A 13,490-nucleotide genomic window follows, 5' to 3' on the forward strand; every position below is an offset into this window, starting at 1 on the left:
GCCAGAGTGATAATCCAAGGTCTCATGTCAAGTATTCTGTCCATCTAAGTTTGTGACAAGTAGAGATAATGGCAAGTCGACGAACAGGAGGCATCACACAATCATCCCACACAATGTGATCCAATTTTTAGGGTTTCATGTGGATAAAAAAACTTTTGCTTTCAATCTGGGTTAAGTAATTTTTACTTGCCAAAGATTGGGGCTAGGTGCTTGAAAATGTAATCTGCAGATTTTAGCAACACCTGCTATTGCCTCTATTTGTATTACCTTAAAGGGATTATTCTGGAAAAGATAATGATGAGTTTATCTTTAGGCTAGGTCATCATTAGCATAAATCGGTGGGGGTCCGAGTCCTGGCACCCCTTACGATCAGCTAGGTTGCAGAGCTCAAGGCCTCGTCTAACATCTGATACTGACCATCTATCCTGAGGATAAGTCATAGGTATCTTTTCCTGGATAACCCCTCTAAGGGCTGTCTTTCTTGGTGTTGAAATTTCAATGCTGAGGAGTGTAACTCAATTTTAAAGAGGATCTTTCATCAGTTTTGACATAGGCCAATTATGGTATTACCTTGTAGGGCTGCCCCCACTGATGCCATGGGTGTTTTTTTTTCTTCAAAAGCCCCCACCCCGTTCGTCCGCTGTGCGCCCCCCCCCCTTCCCCCGATGATTTGGCGCACTGTATTATAATAAGCAGTATACTCGCAATGGGGAGTAGACACAGTCTTCTGCTGTGGACGTCTCCTTCTCCCTCGCAGTGAGCGTGATCCAATCAGAGCGGACCACACACAGCCAGGGAGAAGGAATCTGGCGAGAACTTAAGCTCCTTCTCCCTGGATGTGTGTGGTCCGCTCTGATTGGATCGCGCTCACAGACAGTTAGAAGGAGACTTAAGAAAATCCCAGCAGTCGTGTCTTCTCAATCAATCGAATGTTTTTATTTCAACAAGAAAATGTCCACAATCCTGGACGCGTTTCGGCTAGCATGCCTTCATCAACAGGTACAGATATGTATAATGATCTGGTTTATATAAGAAATTTACATTGGTTCAGGATCGTGAAAAAGTGAGCTTTTTGGACACACTGGTGATAAAGGATCAGTATGGTAAATTGTCGACAGATTTATTTAGGAAAGATACGGATAGGAACAGCATTCTCCATTTCACAAGCTCTCATCCACCAGCATTGAAAAAAGCTATTCCTAAATCTCAGTATCAGCGAGTGCAGCGTATTGTATCTGACCCTGACATACAACTTGTCAGGATGAGTGAGATGACTCAGCGGTTTGAACAAAGGGGTTATCCCCGTTCTATCCTGAATCAAACACAAATGAAACTCACTGAATCTGATAAACCATCTAGAGATGTATTATCTAGGGTAGCACTAGTACATAAATTTCATCCCTTTAACCAGAGACTGGACAACATTATTCGGAAACATCGATGAATTTAAAAATTTACCATTGATATGTAACAAGAGGAACTCTAGTTACAGGGATAAATTGGTACATTCTGATATCGGGAGTACAAAAAAGACTCTGAAACAATCAGTATTAGCGACACAACGTAAAGGCACATTCCCATGTTTGCACTGTTCCCAATGTTCCCATATTATAAGAGGTTCTACATTTTTTCATCCCCATAGTGGACGCCCTTTTTTGATTGAAGGTTTTTTCACATGTGAATCCACTAATGTGATATATTTAATAAAATGCCCTTGTGGCCTATTATATATTGGGGAGACTACACAAACAATTAGGGATCGCATTGGGAAACATAAATCCACTATTCGTACTAAAAACTTATTGTTACCTATCCCATTTCATTTTGAACAGTGCAAACATGGGATAGCACAGTTGAGGTTTCAAGTACTGGAACAGGTCAAAAGACCTAGGAGAGGAGGTGATCTGAAGAAGTTGCTGTTGCGCAGAGAGGCATATTGGATCCATACATTGGATACCTTATATCCCAGAGGCCTCAATAGGGATTATGATATTATGCATATTTAGTAAGTTAATATTATACTTACATTTCCATTTTTTATTTTTTCAGACTTCAAATATTCGGTGAGGGATCTAATACCTGGCAATATATGGCATTTAAGTATCTATAAATATATTATACTTCCTGTACTGTTTTTTTGATATATATGTTATTGTGAAATTTAGTCTGAGACACAGACCCATGTAAAGTGTTAATATGGGTGTTTCTTTGTTAATTATGGACCCCTCCCATCATCTGTGAGGATAATGGGAGTAGGTGAGGTTTTCATAGGGGGAGGAGTGTATCCTCTTATATAAACCAGATCATTATACATATCTGTACCTGTTGATGAAGGCATGCTAGCCGAAACGCGTCCAGGATTGTGGACATTTTCTTGTTGAAATAAAAACATTCGATTGATTGAGAAGACACGACTGCTGGGATTTTCTTGAATATTCGTGGATTTTTTCCTATCCCGTGCAACGTGCAAGATTGAGTGAGTGCTGACTATTTTCTTCTATAAGTTAGAAGGAGACGTCCACAGCAGAAGACTGCGTCTCCTCCCCATTGTAAAAAATAAAAAATAAAACACCCATGGCATCAGTGGGGGCCGCCCTACAAGGTAATACAATAATTAGCCTATGTCAAAACTGATGAAAGATTGAAAGGTCCTCTTTAAAAGTACAGAAATATATTGAGTTGCGTGCATCATTTTACGCAATTAAGGAATGACTGTGTAGTCTATTGATGGACTGAATCATCTAGAGAGTGAGCGGCTCTAGCTTGACACCTCCCAGCAATGGCTCATAAAGGGGGTTCCCGAACACACAGGGTTATCTTTATGTGACAACCACTTTAAAATGTGCAACTGTCTTCTCAGAATATAGATTGATGTCAAACAGACATGCAGTGATTTCATAATGCAGCGATTTTCAACATAGAAAACATTAAAGGGCGTGTTCACCTTCAGGAGGCCTTTCTGCCAGAACCCCCACCCCCCCCCCCCTATGTTGCCAGAGCTGCAGAGGGAAGTATACTTATCTGCTCCCCCCTGAGTTGTGGCTTCTTCGGTTCCCTGCCACCAATGCCTCCAATCTCCCTGGTCCAACATCCTGTTTGGGTCATGGGGCCAAAGTCGGCTTACACCAGTAACAGGTCCCCTATGCATCACGGAACCCAGTGACACAAGTTATGGCTGCGGCCAGTCATGGCTTGCAGTAGCCATGTGACCTGCATTGACAGGTGGAGACCAGAGTGAGATATTGGCAACGGGGGACTGAACGAGCCAGAATCCAGCAGCAGAAAGCAGGTAAGTATGCTTCGCTCAACAGGTTCAGCCTGGCAGAAAAGTCCACCATAGGTACACAACCCTTTTAAAGGGTGGACACCTTTGAAAGGGAAAAAAAGTCGGAAAAGAGTCATTATCTTTATTTATTTTTTTAAAGTTGCACTAAGTATCAACCTTCAGACTTCATTGAATTTCAGACCCCAGATGTGCATTTTGCAATGTGCTCTTAGATTCAGACTTTTCTTGAGGACCACTCAAATCCTTCCTACTAATATGTGATGGACATGTGTGTCCAGGATGCTGCTGGGCTGCTGTCTTCTCCAAGCAAACTGCCTCGTGGGCACTTTCCTCGTCATCTACAGCCTGTGTGAGCGACCATGCTTGGATCCTCTCCCCCATCTCCACAAATCTGACGTGTGCAACCTCCTCCCTACCTGGTGCTATCTAACACTAAGAGAAGGGAGGGGGTGACTAAAAGTAGTCAGAAACAGGAGAAAATCTCTGATAGATTTGTCAGATACAGTAGCACCAGCAGCTAGTTAAAGGGTTTACACAAACTCTGCAAAAGCAAAATGGTAGGAAATCTTTAATGGGGACGATATAGAACATCGCTTCATTTTGCATTTACAAAGCAAAGGGACAATCAGGACAAAGATGTCCATAGTCTTTACCCTGCTTTTCTCAAAGATTTTGCATTATTTTTTGGAAAGCAGGAGATGTATAAAAATAATTTTAAAAAAATTACTAACATTTTAAATGTGCCGCTGCTCAAGTCTCTACGGGGCCTGCAGTGGTCATGTGCCAATTATCGTTCATTTGACTGCTGCAGCCAGTCATTGGCCTCACAGTTACTTGCCGTTAATGCACACGACTGCTGAGGACATTGACTTGCTGTGGCAGTTGCGTGAATGATGAACTGCTCATAAGCACTGCAGACGCAACGAGGTTAGAAGCGGCAGCACCGGACCAGCGTGTGCATCGAATTTCTTAATAAAAGACACACCTTATTTTGCACAGGACGTCGATTCATTCCTTGAATTTTACATCAACTTCACCAGAACAAGAAAAGCACAGAACATGGTAGTTTGATGGTGTTTGCATACTGTGTATAGATTACTCACATAGTCTGCTAGGGCCTTAATGCCATTTGGAAACCTGTCTGGGTCAGGCTGGAGTCGTCCGTTAGAATCTCTCTTCTTCAAGGTCCAGCAATCGTCGATGCTAATGTAAACGTAACCAAGATCCCTCCATCCACTGTCAACCATTTTGTCGGCTATACTCTTAATTAAATATTCACTAGAAAATATTACACCAAAGAGGATTATAAATAAAATGTATACGTATATTGTGTCATCAGATATTGTTTATTGAAGTCTATAGGTTTTTTTTTTTTATGGCGTGGTGTACATACTCTGCCTCTAGTCTTATTAGTTTTAATAGTATTGGTGTTATTTTAGGACTTTTTTTATAATACCATTTTTATTTTATTTTTATACAAAGAAAAACAACACAGTAACATAAAATTTTAAATATATATATATATTATATATATATATATATATAAAATTTTTTTTTTTTTTTTTTTTATTTATACACATACACACACCACAAGATAATATTCTACATTATTTCAACTTGTATTGTGAATTGAACAAGAATTAATTGCTTGGGGCCATTTCCCAACAATTGTAATGTATAAAATTACCTCATACCAGACATCCATCTGTAGACCGCACTGTTCCAGGGTTCTTGCCGCCCACCAGTACAGGGCAGGGTACAGGTTAGCTGGATGACATGCCTTAGACGCAGTATAGGTGAAATTTATGTTTCTCATACATCGGTGTGTCTCTTCAATGAGAAACATAACCCACCCACCCCCCTGAGCTACTTAGATCTAGCTTGGGGGAGCAAGGTTTCTCACTGAAGAGGGGAGGTGTCATTTCTCAGAGGGAATGCAACTTCTGCTGCAGCTCTCTCCCTATCACAGGTCAGGGGTGGGTGTCCTTCCTAAGGGGCCATGTCCATTCTGCAGCAGCTCTCTCCCTAGCACAGCTCAGGGGTGGGTGTCCTTTCTAAGGGGCCATGTCCTTTCTGCTGCAGCTCTCTCCCTATCACAGCTCAGGGGTGGGTGTCCTTCCTAAGGGGCCATGTCCTTTCTGCTGCAGCTCTCTCCCTAGCACAGGTCAGAGAGTGCTTCCTTTCTCTGCATTTCTCGCAGCTTCTAACAGATGTAAGGGCTGTTGGCAGTTGAAGGATGTAACTAAGCATGTGGTTAAAAAGACAATACAATAATCATCTCACCATCTGTGTCCAAACTGTGCTTGGACCCATGGAAAATCGATCCAACAGAACATCACAAGAAGAGAAATGACCAGAACCAAATCCAGATTCATAAATATGTTTTTTAATCTTCATAAAATCCATAACAGAAAAACAGGAACCCCACCATGGGCGGACTGGGCCGGGGGGCAGGGGGGCAATTGCCCCCCGGGCCTCCCTGGCTTGCTGTCCCGGCCGGCCGGGCCGGAATAAACAGCCGCTTTATGCCAGGGACGAGACGGGGAGCAGGGGAGCAGTGCGCCGGAGCGGCGCAGGCGGCGCGATGACGTCATCGGCGCGATGACGTCATCGCGCCACCTGCGCCGGTCCTGCGGCCTAACTGAGCCGCTGCCGTAAAGTGATAGTGATTGCATCTCTGTGCTGGCTGGAGGCGGGAGTCCAGAGAAGCAGGGAGGTAAGTATGTCTGACTGACTTTTTTTTTTTTTCTTTATTTCTGTCCCTATCTGGCTACTACTGGGCTGGCACTTTGAGGGGGGTGGGGGGCAGGGGGCACAATCTGGCTAGTGGTGGCTACTCCTGGCACATTATAGGGGGCCCCCCCCCCTAATCTGGCTACTACTGCCAGTAGTAGCCAGATTGGGGGGGGGCCCCCTATAATGTGCCAGGAGTAGCCACCACTAGCCAGATTGTGCCCCCTGCCCCCCACCCCCCTCATAAAGTGCCAGCCCAGTAGTCTACTGGGCTGGCACTTTATGAGGGGGGTGGGGGGCAGGGGGGCACGGGGGCACAATATGGGGGGCCTATGGCGACTGGCACATTATAGGGGGGGCCTATGGCTACTGGCACATTATGGGGGGGCATATGGCTACAGGCACATTATAGGGGGGCCCTATGTGGCTACTGGCACATTATAGGGGGGCCCTATGTGGCTACTGGCAGATTATAGGGGGGCCTATGGCTACTGGCAGATTATAGGGGGGCCTATGGGCTACTGGCAGATTATAGGGGGCCTATGGGCTACTGGCAGATTATAGGGGGCCTATGGGCTACTGGCAGATTATAGGGGGCCTTTGGGCTACTGGCACAATATAGTGGGGCCTATGGGCTACTGGCACAATATAGGGGGGCCTATGGCTACTGGCACATTATATGGGGGGCCTATGGCGACTGGCACATTATAGGGGGGGCCTATGGCTACTGGCAGATTATAGGGGGGGCTATGGCTACTGGCAGATTATAGGGGGGCTATGGCTACTGGCAGATTATAGGGGACCTATGGCTACTGGCAGATTATAGGGGACCTATGGCTACTGGCACATTATGGGGGGCATATGGCTACAGGCACATTATAGGGGGGCCCTATGTGGCTACTGGCACATTATAGGGGGGCCCTATGTGGCTACTGGCACATTATAGGGGGGCCCTATGTGGCTACTGGCACATTATAGGGGGGCCCTATGTGGCTACTGGCAGATTATAGGGGGGCCTATGGCTACTGGCAGATTATAGGGGGGCCTATGGGCTACTGGCAGATTATAGGGGGCCTATGGGCTACTGGCAGATTATAGGGGGCCTATGGTCTACTGGCAGATTATAGGGGGCCTATGGGCTACTGGCACAATATAGTGGGGCCTATGGGCTACTGGCACAATATAGGGGGGCCTATGGGCTACTGGCACAATATAGGGGGGCCTATGGCTACTGGCACATTATATGGGGGGCCTATGGCGACTGGCACATTATAGGGGGGGCCTATGGCTACTGGCACATTATAGGGGGGGCCTATGGCTACTGGCACATTATAGGGGGGGCCTATGGCTACTGGCACATTATAGGGGGGGCCTATGGCTACTGGCACAATATAGGGGGGCCTATGGCTACTGGCACAATATAGGGGGGCCTATGGCTACTGGCACATTATAGGGGGCACTATGGGGACATTGGCTCAACTGGGGACATTACAAGGGGGTATTTTTTGCACTGTCTATTATAAGGAGAATTATTACTACTGGGGAGGGGGCATTATGGTGGGCTTTATTACTCCCCCATGGTATGACCCACCTAGTAGCAGCACCGGCCTCTCCCTGCTCTGCTATCCCTCTGCCTCTTCTCCAAATCCTCATTATGAAATTTTTCTCATTAGGATAAAACACATCAGCTCCGCCGAGCCGCGGCCAAAGTGTCGAGGTGTCCAAGATCCCGAAGGGTCAAGCCAAGTAATTGTAAGTTTTCATGCATATACCGTGCAACACAATATACCGTTTCTTCTGCAAACGTCAAGTGTCATGTGGGGGCCCCCTTATTGTTTTTTACCCCACGGCCCCAGTTAACCTAGAATCGGCCCTGGTGATAGTCACTTCTTTATACTATGCGATCTTTATACCATGCGATCTCCGAATCAGATCGGCATTGCATAGTACTGTCCTGTGTGTGGCTCCTCCCCTGCCTTGCGTGACCGTGCACTTGTGAAAATAAGTGTCCCTGAATGGCAGTTAGGAAATGTGCTCACCCTACTGTTGCCTCTATAAATGGCCCCCGTCGGTGCAAACACTAGTGTCACCCAGCTCCTCTCGGCCGCTCTGCTACTTCAGCGGCTGGCGAGAACATGCTGCCTTCCCAAATGCGCGTGTCTCTGATCGGGCTCCTTTGCGGCCACGGCAGCTCCCTCCGCCCACTTCTGCTACTATTGGCTGGGAGGGAGACTGCCCACATTGGCAGGCTTTGAAGTGATACGGGGACCTGAAGGGAGGAGACAGTGACACCACAGGAAGCTGCAGGAGCATTTATCTCGGCGGCTAGAGGCTGCTGAAGCATTCATCTGACCCCCAGGCCACAACTATCAGGAGAGAAAGACAAGAGGGAACAACACCTGAATGAAGAAAGAAAAGGAGTAACAGTAACTATGACCTTTGGACTTTCTTACTGATCTCTACGTCACACCTCTGTTCGGTTTTGAAATTTTTATTTCGGTGCACCTCTAGTTAAAACTCTGACATGCCATTACCTAGGGGTGGGCGATTTGGCCTAAAATCTATATTGCGATTTAATTTTAAGCATGTGCGATATATATCGCGATATATTGTTTTCTATATTTGGGGGGCGTGTTTAAACTTATTTTTTTTTTTTTTTACTTTTTATTTAATAACTATTAGCCTCCTTAAGGGCTAGAACCCTTGTCATATTCACCCTAATAGAGCTCTATTAGCGTGAATATGACTTTACACTCTCCCTGCTGCCCTGTGCTTTGTGTACGCAACAGCAGGGAGATGAGTCCCCTCCCCTAAACAGTGCCATCCACAGATCCCCCTCCCCTAAACGGTGCCATCCACAGATCCCCCCCCCCCCCCCTAAACGGTGCCATCCACAGATTTCCCCCCCCCCCCTAAACGGTGCCATCCACAGATTCCCCCCCCCCTTCCCCCGACGTTTATACATTTATAAACTAATCAGTAACTTTATTAATTGGTGATGTATTTACTGACGATGTATCGTCTATATCGCCCACCCCTACCATTACCCCTTCTTCCGGTCAACACTGACAGAGAGGTATTTTTAAAATGTAGAAAAACAAAATCAAATAAAGTAGATTACTATACAAATTAACCCTTTATGGTGATTATCTGCAACTGAGGTGCAGATTTGTTTTGCACCCTAAGGAGTTAATTTTTTGTTTTATCCCCACATGACTTACATCATACTCCTTTATCACTGAGGGTGTTATTTAATAAGCTGCAAAATAAATACCTGTCCCGAAATGAAGGGAGCTGAAGCTTCTTCGACTATTCACTTCAGACCTGTACGGCTAATTTTATCGCTTTGTCTCCCTTCACTTCCCCTTTAGTTAAGCTGAACAGCCTCAGGACTTTTGGCTGAACCAAAGGGAGTATTCTGGTTAGCTCAGCCGATCCAACATCTGGGTCTGCTGAGGCAAACATTCGTCAGTTTATTCACTTTTGTACGGGCTATTCTCTCAGGGGCCAAACAGCAGAAAGTGAACAGCCGAATGTTCAGCTTAATCCTTTGGCTCCTTAGTGAACCCCGTATGTTTTTTAGTGACATCGCACATTGTATGCCACATTAGTTTGCAAACTTTGTTGTTAGTAGATCTAAAGGAAATTGTACAATCAGATTGTAAGGTGTGTGTTGAGCTTTAGGGTTCCATTGCAAAGGCCTGCTCTGGATGCCCAACGCTCCAGTAAGTAATGCTTGTGCGGTGGTGCCCTTACACCTGTGGGAGCACACTGGCATGGCATGCCCTCACCTTCGGGTCACCTTAGATGATTGGCATATATGAAGCTTTAATTTGTATTTTGGATATGTACTATAAAGCCCTTATTCCTGTCCTAATTGTTACTCCCTTTTATTTGTTTGATGTCCAGCAAACAGTTTAGTTCATTCCTTATTGATAAATATGGAGAGCATACCATCAAAAAGCAAGGAAAAAAATGGAGCTCAAAAAATACGCGAGAAAAGGGCTAAAGAGCTTGACATAGCAGGAAAGGATCCTAAGCAAATGAAATTATCATTTGCAGTGGTGAGTTGAAAGTTTAGAAGTTGTAAAGCAGGGGTAGGCAGCCTTCTGCACTGCTCATAATGTTCATAATTTTTATATGACTTTTTGTAGGGTCATGGTGCAACAGTACCCAAAGAAAGACCAACAGAGGTTTGCACAGACCAAGATAGGCTTCCAGTGAGGCAAGATGTGCTAGTTGAAGAGGAGTTGAGAACACAAAGTCCAAGTAGCTTAATAGAGAAGGAGTTGGACTTTGAAAGCAGTTCTGAAATGACTATTATAGAACAATCACCCATTCCTTGCTCTGAAGCTACAAGCTTTCATGATTTAGAAAGCGGTAGAACAGAAGAAGAGTCTGCATCTTCTGATGTTCAGTTTGACACCACCAAAACTCTCTTTAGTCTTCCTTCTACATGTTCCATGGCAGAAAAAATTACATTTGTGCAAATGCATCCAGTGCAACCAAGCACTACCGATTGTGAAGGCCTTCCCTTTAAAGAAATCGATTTTTATTTCCGTAGAAATCCAAATGGAGATCTTATTAGGCGTTCATGGCTCACTTGCAGAGTAAACAATAGAAAGCTTGAAGCTTTTTTTTGCAGTATCTGCATAGCATTTTCAAATTCCACTTCATCGTTCACTAGTGGGTGTACAAATTTTAGGCATTGTTATCAGGTTACTAACAAACATGAGATATCAAAAACTCACCGTGAAGCTGTGAACACATATTTTACTATAACAAAGAGCAAAGGCATTGATACATTGATAAACCAGGCACATGCTTCAAAAAGAAAGAAGGAGATACTTCAAAACATAGAAGTAATGAAACGAATCTTTGATATTGTTAAACTGCTAGCAAAACAAGGATTACCTTTTCGTGCCCATGGAACTAATGAATCATTATATAATTTGAATAATGCTGAAATTAACCATGGAAACTTTCTAGAAATGGTTTTATTTCTCTCGAATTATGACGTTCCGCTTAAAAATCACATTCGGAAATGCATTTCTGAAAGTGAAAAGAGTAAAAAACAGAGAAGACTCCTGGGAAAACAGACAGCTGGCCGTGGATCACTTGTGACATTTTTGTCATATAACACAGTAAAAAAAGTTATTATGGCAATCGTTCAGACCATGAAGTCATCAATAGTGTCTGAAATTGGTGAAAAGAGATTTAGCATCCAAGTAGATTCTACACAAGATGTTGGAGTAGTTGACCAAGCTACTGTGGTTGTTAGATATGTAAAAGAGGAATTTGTTAAGGAACGTCTCATCTCTGTTTTACCGGTAAAAGATACATCTGGAAGAGGACTCAATGAACTTTTAATGTCAAGTTTTAAAATTCTTGGACTGGATTACAAAAAAATAGCAGGAGAGTCTTTTGATGGAGCAGCAAACATGAAAAGTGCTTATGTGGGGTTGCGTGCTCAGATTGCAAAGGAAGTGCCTAATGCTGTCTACATTTGGTGCTATAGTCACATTTTAAACCTGTGCATATCTGACTGCTGTGATGTTTTAGAGGCAAAAACTTTTTTTGGTCTTCTACATCGCCTAGCAACATTTATTGGGGACTCTCACAAGAGAATGAATGTCTGGAGGGATCAGCTTGATAAGAGATGTGGGCATGAGAAACTTCTCAGGTTGCAAAAAATTGGGGAGACAAGATGGTGGGCCAAAGATAAAGCCCTCCACTGGCTATTTGGAGAAAAACACTCACTATTTTTGGACACTTTAGAAGTGTTATTGTTGATTTCACAGTTCAAACAGTCTGATTCAAAGACTACTTCAGAGGCTTCTTCTCTGTCAGAAAACCTATGTTTGTTTAAGACCATTTTAACTGCACATCTATTTTTGGCTATTTTTGATGTTATTGGCCCTGTTTCAAGATATCTTCAAACAAGTGGTCTTGACTATATGGTTGCATGGAGAATGGTGGAAAGTACAGTTGACCAACTAAAAAAAATTGAGTTTTCTTCTATAAAAGAGAAAGCAAAGCAGTTTGCAAAAAAAATAAATTACCTAATCATAGAAAGAGAGGGCCTTGATTCCCTGGAAGTTGAGTCAGAGCTACAAGAGAGAAGAATTGGGCGAAAAAAGCGTATGCCTGGCGAATCCTCAATTGATGAACGTCCTATTAGTGAAACCCAACGTTTTCGAGTTGAAGTTTTTAGACCAATTCTGGATCAGATTATTGGAAGCCTGGATGAGCGATTTTCTGAAAACAAACAATTAGTTCAGGACTCCCAATACTTGGATCCTCGTTTCTTTGACAAAATCAGAAAAGATCCAAATGTGTTAGAGGCAGGAGCACTACAAAGAATTTCTCAATTGGCAAACGTGGATGAATCGGGTCTGAAAACTGAGCTACAGAGTTTTGCCAACTTGTTCCCACATCTTAGAGAACATGAGAGCGGGAAGGTAAACATAGTTCCTATTAGCTCTCAGCAAGAAGATGATGATGATGATGATGATGATGATGATTATCTGGATAATAATCCTGTTAATACTGATGCTGATGATGAGGACTGGGGCTCCTGTAAAGTTGATACCATGGAACAAGAAACAAAATGCAAGTCCTGTAACAAATGTTTTCTTTGCTGTCACCGATTTCTTGTAAAATATAATCTTTTTTCAACTGCTTATGAAAATCTCTCTGTAGTTTATGAATACCTGCTAACACTATCATATACTCAAGTGGCATGTGAAAGAGCATTTAGTAAGTTAAAACTTATAAAGACTCGCCTAAGAGCCACCATGGGGCAAGAACTTCTTGATGCACTTATGATAATGTCAGTTGAAAGAGATCTTTTGGAACTTGTTCAATTTCCAGATGTTCTTGAAAAAATTCGGAAGACCTCTCCTTTGATGAGGTCTTTGCTAACGGTTTGAAATTTTTGAGAAAAACATACCTCTCCAAATGTTAGTATGGTGTATGCAATACATCATAATATGTTCTGCACTAAGCAGTTGTAATATGCACTTAACTATTTGAAAAAAAATATGTTCTCATGTTTGTTTGCTAGTGTGAAAAAAAAAAAAAAACTATTCAAGAAATGCATGTCCTTTTAATTTATGTTTTGCTTCTGTATATCGGATTAAAGTTCTCTATTTATTTTAAAGTCTTACAGTGTGACTTGTTTAGAAGTGCACCAAAAAGCAAATTTCAAAACGAAACAAAAATAGTCAAGCCGAAACAGAACATTTTTTTAAATTTACATTTTTCATCATAAACTTTTAATTTCATTCATTTTTTATTAAATAATTAGATTTTTTTTACTTTACTTTTAGGGGCTTCGGGGAAATATTAGGGGTCTAAACAGACGCCTGATATTTCCCTTTTAAAATAGAAAAAGCAATTGAGGACACAAAGTCCTCAATCTCTATTTCTGTATCCCCTGTTACAAATGAACAGGAACCCTCTATATTGA

General features: G+C 43.1%; 1 protein-coding gene across 2 annotated transcripts in view; it reads right to left on the reverse strand.

Moving 5' to 3' along the window:
• NAGA (alpha-N-acetylgalactosaminidase) overlaps window positions 1–13,490 on the reverse strand; it is a 70,059-nt gene that overhangs the window by 13,470 nt on the left and 43,099 nt on the right. For both annotated transcript variants that reach the window (XM_044304833.1, XM_044304834.1), the window contains exon 3: window positions 4,390–4,564. In XM_044304833.1, coding sequence (XP_044160768.1) covers window positions 4,390–4,564 — 175 coding nt within the window. The remainder of the gene's footprint in view (window positions 1–4,389; window positions 4,565–13,490) is intronic.

The sequence above is a fragment of the Bufo gargarizans genome, chromosome 8 (genome assembly GCF_014858855.1).
Source record: "Bufo gargarizans isolate SCDJY-AF-19 chromosome 8, ASM1485885v1, whole genome shotgun sequence".
Classification (NCBI taxonomy): Eukaryota; Metazoa; Chordata; class Amphibia; order Anura; family Bufonidae; genus Bufo; species Bufo gargarizans.